Raw genomic sequence first — 9,746 nt, 5'->3', positions numbered from 1 at the left:
ACACATGCTGCAGTTCATGATAAACAGAATTCAATTCAATTCTTTAATTTCCTTCACAAGATTAATGTAGTCACCATCTAGTTATCATTTTACTGACAATCGATCTGTTCTTTCTTGTCTTGCAGATGAATGAGCATCAGACTGTACTGTCTTCCAGGAAAGAAGACATTGATTCCCAGGAAAACAAACAAAATCAAAGGTAAAAGTATATATGAAGAAAAAAAACAACATATACAGAGATGCCAAGGTTGTGCATTGGAAATAGCTCCATCAATAACAGTAAAAGGGCCTGTGGAAATGAGGCATACAAGTTCCACGCTTGATGATGAAGACTAATTGTGTTTCATGTTTTTCTATTTACCAGCCTTTACTTTCTTTACTTTTATTCCTTCCTACTTCTACGAGTAACTTTACGCGGCCTCGCCGAAGAAAGTGTTGACGGGCCGTCCTTGCCTCACCACTTCAACCTTAGAATTCCATGCCTTCAGTCAAAAGTATCATAATCCATAAATCATGCTTTTTGGTGTTATACTATACACATTTTGGTGTGATATTAGTATAAAAATGCATATTTAACATATTTTTTGCCTGAATGATGTTTTTTCAAGCATAAAAATGACTAAATGAAGTAATACAAGGCATTCAGAAGACTCATTGAAAGATGTTGTGATAATACAGTATGTGGTATTTTACACTGCAAGCACAAGCACCAGATTTGATCAACGGAACAACAAGCTTTTATTACAGGTTTGAATGATCTCACAATAATCCCTAATATAAATCTTTAATAAAAACATGGCTACTTTTGTGATTGTTACCTACATAAAGCTGAAACTCCTGACGTCACTTCCTGTCTGCACCCCGCACTCAGCTCGCCTAGCCCCACCACACGTTTACATGCAGGCGAGCAAGAGCCTGCATGTAAAAAAACACACCAACGCTAACCTAAGTTCCACTCTATGTTAAACGTTCCTGGCTTTTATGATAGCTTGTTCATTGCACATTGACAGTATTAGCAGCAGATGAATATTACTAAATGCTCTTTATTATTTGCAGGTTTGCAAAAGACATGGAGCCAATCAAGGTAAGTTTGTATATTTCCAATATCGACAGACCAAACACAGAAATGATCCAAACTTAAGTCTTTAAAGAGCACTACAAAAAGTAGACCTACTCTCAATTTCACACTAACCTTACTTAGTTTTATTATTTTACCTACAGCATGAACCAATAGTTTACCATATTTTTTTGACAAATTCTAACATTTATGAGATACTGAATGTGGGGCTTTTATTAGCTGTAAACGATAATCATTGTTAATAATCTATCATCATGTAAAAGAGTTGGACATACGTATAATTTGCATATCTATTCATTTATCTGTACTATACAGACTGAACTTGAAACTGAAACCAGGAAAATGCAGCAAAATGGAGAGCATAAAAGAATATTCTAGAGTCAAATTGCATGTTGAGTACTATAATGTTGGCAGGCCTGCACTAAAATTAAGCAAATTTTTCGACACATACGCTGAACCTGCAGTGCTCCAAAATCATCACCTTGGCCGGAGTTCTCCAAAAGCTGCATTTTTAAAGACAAAACACCTGCGTTTGCGTGTGGACGACAGGCCAAAACGCATAGAAAAATGTGCATTTTTAAAAAATTTATCTGTGGAATACTGATAAGCATAAAACTCAACTGTGAACCCCCAGCATTACTCCCTGTCCACCCCCATTCATCTCCCTGAGCACGGGAACACATTTACAGTAATGTAATGTCTTGTTTTCTCTAAGTGTAGTATATTGGGTAGTATGAGTGTAAAGGTGACTATAGGGGTGTTATTTTATGGCTACAGGGCTCTAATAATGTTTTTAAAATGTATTTAGAAGGTTGTAAACATGTTTTCTATGCTCTAACCACAAATATATTTCATTTATAAATACCTTGTGGAAATTCACTGATCACTGTCGAGTCTGGAAACAATTACCGTATTTTCTGGACTATAAGTCACTCAGGAGTATAAGTCGCACAAGGCCAAAAATGCATAATTAGGTAGAAAAAAAACATACATAAGTCGCACTGGAGTATAAGTTGCATTTTTTGCGGGTAATTTATTTTACAAACTACTTGACCAAAACAGACATTACGTTATCTTTGGAAGGCAAGTTCTAACAATAAAAGAATAGAGAACAGGCTGAATAGGTGTAAGATATGCTAACACAATGGTTATTCAGCTACACAAAAAATAAACATGAACAGAAAAGGTGTCCAGTGTTTATGTAACATAAACAGTTTTTTCATTTATAAGTCGCAGGAACAGCCAACCTATAAAAAAAAGTGTGACTTATAGTCCGGAAAATACAGTAACTGTGATAAATGAGGTGTTAATGTAATCAGTATCTCCTTAAATATCTACTTTTTGACAAGTATGGTGAGCCATTATTCAGTGTTTGCATACGTATGTTTGTGGCAATAGGAAACGATGGACATTGCAAGCCAGAGTGGACCGGATGAGGCAATAAATCGACTCGAGGCAGAAAGAGTCCACCATCAAAAAGAGCTGCAACTCTGCTTCTATGAAATTCAAAAACGAGACCAGTACTTGCAGCAACTCAACTCTAAGGTATGTCATATGTAATAAGAAATACTTGTGTACTTTACATGCAACATCATATTTTGCACCATTATATATTCAGCTACATGAAGAGTTGCACATGTGAGGACCAACCTTCAGCCCGAATTCTAAACAAATGAAGAAAAAAATAACATCCAAAAAAGTCACTTTTAATTGAAAGGCTTATTAACACATGAAAACGGTGCTTATTTGAAAGCGCTGCAAACGCTCCTCCCAATGAGCTTCGTGAGGTAGTCTTGTCAGGGTTACTTAGTGGAACTTTTTGGCTTATTAACGGTTAGAACCATTCAGTTGTGTTGTGTGTGTATAAACGTTTGACCTGTACTATAGCCATCCAATTAGAAACTGTATGCTCAGCCCCAAAGGTACTTACAAAGTACATTTTGGTCAAAGGTGCCAGGGACCAAACAGTTGTGGGGTAAAGTTCCTGGTTCCAGGGTGCAAAAGGGAGTCCACCCGATGTAAAAAAATAAATAAATAAATAACAAATGTTCCGGTCCGTTCCCACAGTTACACCAGTCGATGGAGGAGAAAGGTGCTGTGGCAGCCCAGCTGAGAGTTGTCTCCCAAAACCTGAGGGACACACAAAATCGTTGCCAGTTGCTGGAAACCCAAATCCAAGGCCAAGGGCAGGTAAATGTTCCAAAGATGTGATATTCATTCATTCATTTTCTACCGCTTATCCTCATAAGAGTCACGGAAGGTGCTGGAACCTATCCCAGCTGTCTTCGGGCAAGAGGCGGGGTACACCCTGGACTGGTTGCCAGCCAATCACAGGGCACATATAGACAAACAACCATTCACACTCACATTCATACCGATGGACAATTTGGAGTTGAATGTGGGAGGAAACTCCACACAGAGATGGCCAACGGTGGAATTGAACTCCAGTCTCCTAGCTGTGAGACCCGAGTTCTAGCCTGTGTAGTAACCACTCCACTGCTGTGCAGCCAGATGTGATATTTGGTCATGTAAAAATGAATGGTGCATTTCTTGGAGGTGAAATTGTTGGATATAGTAAAGTCAGTGGATGCACGATGGTGAAGTGGTTAGCATGTAGGCCACACAGTCACGAGATGGGGAAGACCTGGGTTTGATTCTCCGCTTGGGCATCTCTGTGTGGAGTTTGCATGTTCTCCCATCCGTTGCTAGGTTAATTGGCGACTCCAAATTGTCCATAGGTATGAATGTGAGTGTGAATGGTTGTTTGTCTATATGTGCCCTGGGATTGGCTGGCCACCAGTCCAGGGTGTACCCCGCCTCTCACCCGAAGACAGCTGGGGTAGGCTCCAGCAGGACCGGCAAAGAAATGGTCATGCTTGTATCATTCTTCATTCCTAGACTTATTGTGTTGTTTTGACATGCTTTCTTCTAGGGAACAGGAAATGCAGAGGTTGCTCCTGGAGCCCCTCAGGAAAGGAGCAACAACACGGCTCATCTTCATAGAGCTGAAGACAGACTGCTCAGAGAAAGGTGAGATCAGCCACTCAAAGGGACTGTGTGCTACTGTTTTGTTAGCTGAGCGCTAACATTATAAAATGCACTTATACAACCTTGTGGCCGTTTTTTGCGGCTTAAAACTCCACCAAACATGATCTCTTCTATTGTGGAGTTGCATCATCACTTCTTTGTGCCTCTTGCGCAAAAATAAATTCAATGGCAGTTTCACTGCTGTGTTATTGTTCAATGCCAATAAAGGAAATCTCTCTGTCTCTCTCTGTCTGTCTGTCTGTCTCTCTCTCTCTCTCTCTCTCTCTCTCTCTCTGTCTCTCTCTGTCTGTCTGTCTCTCTCTGTCTGTCTCAATAGATATTACAAATATTATTGAATGTAGTATTGCTAAAACCGACAGTTAGTTGAGAATGAGCTGTAGTGACGCTACAGTTGTTTGTCAGTAACGTACAGTCTGTACTTACTGTGTGAACTACCCATCCATATTTTTAGACTACTGGAGGTGGAGCAGAGTCTGGCAGATGAACGATCCAGAAGGGAGGCTGCTGAAGAGGCTTTGCATCTTGCTGAAGTCGGCACAAAGAGGTGATGCACAAAATGTCAAGCGATACATATTCCCATTGAAGATGTGTTCAAATGGAAATGTTGGTTCAAGTCTTTCCAGGGATCATCAGAGGGACTTTAGTATCGACATGGAAGCTGAGGATGATTGGGAAGCTGTCAGTCTTAACCCGGACCAGCCTCTGATAACACGAAAGGTAGGACCAGTTTTTGGTTTGTGAGGTCGCAGGCTGTACCAGGGGTGCCCAAACTTTTTCCAGCAAGGCCCACATAGCGAAAAATGAAAGAAGAAGTACTGTATTTCAAGAAAAAAAAAACTTTCTATGGTATTTTTGTAAAATATTTTTTCACTTTTTTAAAACTTTATTCTCGTAAAATTACTACTGTTTTTGCTTTTATTTCTGCAGTTTTTTCTTACTTTCCAAATTGTATAAACTTTGCTGTCGTCCATTGTCAAACAGTCACCTTCAGGCGCCTCCAATACTTAAAATGTATCTTCTGTTAATGGAGGAGGAAAATACTAACAAGGATATAAAAACGCTATAGTTGAACGGCACAGGGCCACTCATTCCAACGACGTAGATCGACATTTTTTCAAAAAGTAACATTTACTGCCAAAGACATCTATCCATGTTTTGGGGGGAGCGACAGATGCAAATGCAGCCTAAGATTCATCCTTAAAACATATCTAATAATTGTAATAAAAAAATGGGTTTACTGCTTTGCCAATTTCAATTATTGCGGGCTATTTTCGAATTTGAATTTTTTTTTTATTTTGAATATATTCTTGTAAATTTACAGCTGTTTTCTATTGTTTAATTTTCCAACTATTTCAACTTCCTTCTTGTAAAGTCTGTTCGGCTAATTATGACTTTAATTCTCATAATATTTAGACTTTATTCTTTGCAACGCAATTTTTGTTTTCATAATAATAATAATATTGATTAATAATAATTTATTAATAATAATAATAAATATATTAATAATTTAATAATAATTAATGATAATATATATAATGTATTTTTCCTAACAGTATGACTGTATATCGACTGCATGCCTTTATTTCAATTTTATGCTGCAAAAGTTATTTTTGCTCATAATATTACAACATGAGTTTCACTTTATTTGTTAGATACAATTTTATTATTGTGAAATTACTTCACGTTTTTCCACTTTTGCTGCTGTTTTGTTTTTGTGTTAAATCTTTTTTTTTTATGGACATCCTTGAGCTATCTTATCGGATTTAATGCAAGGTTTCTCCGTCCCACACACCAAAGAGGTCAATCATGGGTGGACTGGTCATGTTTGTGTGTTTTCCTGTGTGCCATCATGTTTCTAGGTCCAAGGTGGGATGATGGCATGCCGACGTTGGCTCAGAGGAAGGAGCCTCTACTGTTCCCGGCTGCTGACTGGCCGTGCACGCTCTCGTTACTTCTTTTTGGCCTACTTACTCACAATCCACGTGCTCCTTCTCATGTGCTTGACTGGTGCCCTGTGAAAAGTGAAAAGGTCATCAGGTATGAGCTGGGGACTAAAGGTTCATATATGCAACAGAAGGTGGGATGATGTCCATTTGTATTTCCTGTTGACGTTCCCAATGATACCATTTGTCCAAGAAATAAGTAGTTGAAGATTTAATGCTAAAGAGCTGAGTGTGATTGTGTACTTCAGGGGTGTCCAAGTGTTTTCAGCCATATCATATAAAAAATACATTCCAATTTTGTGATAGAGGTGAAATGCCACTAAAATTACCCTTTTTTTCCCTGTAATATTCCAACTTTATTCTTTGGCATTTTTTCCTCTTAATATTTTGACTTTATTCTCATAAAGTTACAGCTCTTTTGTCAATTTTTTAAATCGGTTTCCAACTATTTAAACTTTTTTCTTGTAACATTCAATTGGTAATATTTTCCCTGAGTTCTCGTAATATTAACATTTTCAATTCTAACTTTCTAAAATTAAAATTCTAACTTAATTCTTGAATTATTATATTATATAAAATATTTATTGTATTTATATATTACTATTATTAATATTCTGACTTATAAATTGTTTTTTTTACTTATAGTATGACTATTCTCCTGAAATTATAACCTTTTCTTGTAAAATTACTGCTGATTTTGACAGCCACAGGCCCCAAATGGCCCCCAGTGGCACTTAGGACACCCCTGGTGCACTACATCTTCATCAGTAGCTGACTGATAGATCGTTGAGTGGCGGATCTCCTTGAAGATACATACCGAACGGGGGGTATCACAAGGTATCACACTACATTATATACAATATATTATATATAATACATTTTATATATATATATATATATATATATATATATATATATATATATATATAAAATTTATATATATATATATATATATATAAAATTTATATATATATATATAAAATGTATTATATATAATATAATACATATATTATATTATATTATTATATTGTATATAATAATATAATATATTATATACAATATAATATATACAATACTATATTATATACATACAATATATTATATATAATACATTATATATATATAATATATAAAATTTATATACGTATATAGTATATATATATATATATATATAATTTATTATATATAATATATTTTATATAATGTATTGAAATCTACTTTACACAATTCTGCACTATGTGTATGCTGTCAGCCCCGCCTCCACCCACTGAGACAAAGACACTGTATAAGGGCTCACTCCGTTCATGCCTTGTTCTTGTTCTTGAGTGAACAAGAACGCCTGTTTGGAGGCGGGAAATGACGAAAACAGACATGCACGTGGCAATATATGGAGGCAGACAAAAGTACGAGTTAATATTAGTTTATTGTAAGATTCATCGTCCCACGAGACAGATCTTGTGAACCCCCCCCCCCCCCCCCCCCCCCCCCCCCGACGTCTTCACAGTCTTGTGTTTGATTGACACATGAATAATGAATGTTGGTGCATTTGTTTTGCTTTATGTAATAGCATGCACACAATCCTGATGCTGATTAAAAGTATGCACTGTGTTTATAATAATAATCATCTCAAAACGGACAGAAGCTGAGAATCCCAACACCTCAACAAAGTTTTTTTTTAAGCATATTTTTATTTTGTGTGGAGTTGGATAAGAGTAAAAATGTGCATAGTGGTTGTTAAATTTATGGATTAGATGTATTATGTATTATTATTTATACTTTATCATCTCATCCAGATTTATTAAAAAAAATCTTGTTTTGGTGATAGGATGTTGATTTGCAAAAAATGTATATATTTCTTTGAACATAAATGGAACAGGTTATTTTGTAGAAATGCACCAATCCGGTGAGTTGAGAGCATATGTTTAATAACACTGTATATAAGGATGGCAGAACTTATTTATGAAAGACTACTAGATGATTAAAAAAAAAGTGTGCTCTGTTTTTGAGAGTTTATGATCCTGTTGGCCTTGATGACGTTAGGCTCCACTTGGTACGATCTCTAAACTTAATAAAACCTGATCATTTTCTTCATTCTGTCGGGACATCTGATTTATTGCTTGAAATGAATTGATTATGATGTATGATTATGAAATAATTTTGATATGTGGAAAAAATATATATTTTTGCAAGATTGCAAAACATTTGCAAGAAACTTCAAACAAAAACTACATCTTAACACAAAAATACAATAGTTTCTCAAGAACTAATGAGTAATCACTAAGGCGCATACATTTAGAGTAGTTACTGCGGAACTAATGATTCGTTATTGAACTAATGACGAAGGCACAAAAATTTAAAGTAGTTACTGAGGAACTAATGACTAAGGCGCACATTTAGAGTAGTTACTGGGGAGCTAATGATGGACTAAGGAGTGGCTGCTGAGGAACTAAGGTAGATGTATTTAAAGTAGTTACTGAGGAACTAATGATTACAGTAGTTATTGAACTAATGAGTAGTTACTGAGGAAATAAGGTACATGCATTTAAAGTGTACTGAGGAACTAATGATTACAGTAGTTATTGAAAAACTAATGAGTAGTTACTGGGGAACTAAGGTACATGCATTTAAAGTAGTCACTGAGGAACTGATGGGGAACGAATTACCAAGGCACAAATTTAGAGTAGTTACTGATGAACTAATGATTGCAGTAGTTATTGAGGCACTAAAGAGTAGTTACTGAGGAACTAAGGTACATGCATTTAGAGTACCTACTGGGTAAATAATGGTAGTTGCTGAAGCACTAAGGTACATGTATTTAAAGTAGTTACTGAGCAACTACTTACTAAGGCACACATTTAGAGTGGTTACTGATGAACTAATGATTACAATAGTTATTGGGGAAATAATGAAGAACTAGGAGTACTTAGAGTAGTTACTGATGAACTACGGTACATACATTTAGAGTAGTTACTGATGAATCAATGACAAATTACTTAATCAAAAGGGTTGGCTCTGCATAATTAGAGAATAGAGTGCTGTAGCGCCCTCTGCTGGCACTTCTCTTCACAAGCGAGGAGCTGAGCCAGAAGCTGGACCACATTTGAGATCATTTCGGTTTAGCGGGCGGCCATCTGGTACAAGAGCTCCATGAGGGTCTGTCGTGGTGGGCGGATCGATACAAATAGCAATCATATCGATACCAACGTTGGTATCAGCATTGATCGAAGTTAATGTGAAAAGATTGGCTTCAGTTGACTTCCCGTCCAACTGCTGAAATGTTGAATTTTATTTCATATTTCCTCCATATGAACGTTAACAGCCAATGACATACACTGGCTGTACGTTGCTTTAAATTTAACCAATCAGTGTTTGGTTTTCTGAAATGTCATTTTCAGCCAGTGAGAACGCACTTCCTGCAACGGTTCTTCGATTCAACCAATCAGCCATCTGTTGTCCTTTCAGCGCGTGGCATGAGTAAATAAACGGCTTTTGCTTTTCTTTTATGCTGACTCATGACGTCATTTTTGTAATCCGATACCTTAATCCAAGGTAGTAAGAGTGAACTTTTGTTTGATTTAGGGGAAAACATCGGCAGTAGTGTGTTTTTTATTCCGACGACTAAACTTTCAACGTGTAAGCTAGTGTAACTGGTGTAAATTGGTGTAAATTGATTGGTC

General features: G+C 36.5%; 1 protein-coding gene across 3 annotated transcripts in view; it reads left to right on the top strand.

Annotated features, from left to right (window-relative positions):
- LOC131131901 (golgin subfamily B member 1-like) overlaps window positions 1-6,938 on the top strand; it is a 39,844-nt gene extending 32,906 nt beyond the window's left edge. For all 3 annotated transcript variants that reach the window (XM_058076927.1, XM_058076925.1, XM_058076924.1), the window contains exons 22-29: window positions 126-199; window positions 1,057-1,084; window positions 2,477-2,623; window positions 3,146-3,268; window positions 4,011-4,108; window positions 4,578-4,670; window positions 4,741-4,843; window positions 5,986-6,938. In XM_058076927.1, the coding sequence (XP_057932910.1) occupies window positions 126-199; window positions 1,057-1,084; window positions 2,477-2,623; window positions 3,146-3,268; window positions 4,011-4,108; window positions 4,578-4,670; window positions 4,741-4,843; window positions 5,986-6,144 (825 nt within the window). In that variant the 3' untranslated portion in view covers window positions 6,145-6,938. The remainder of the gene's footprint in view (window positions 1-125; window positions 200-1,056; window positions 1,085-2,476; window positions 2,624-3,145; window positions 3,269-4,010; window positions 4,109-4,577; window positions 4,671-4,740; window positions 4,844-5,985) is intronic.
- The last annotated feature ends 2,808 nt before the right edge of the window (window positions 6,939-9,746 follow it).

This window comes from Doryrhamphus excisus, chromosome 7 (assembly GCF_030265055.1).
Source record: "Doryrhamphus excisus isolate RoL2022-K1 chromosome 7, RoL_Dexc_1.0, whole genome shotgun sequence".
NCBI lineage: Eukaryota > Metazoa > Chordata > Actinopteri > Syngnathiformes > Syngnathidae > Doryrhamphus > Doryrhamphus excisus.
Note: the sequence above shows the minus strand (reverse complement) of the source record. Positions and strands in the feature narration are given on the sequence as shown.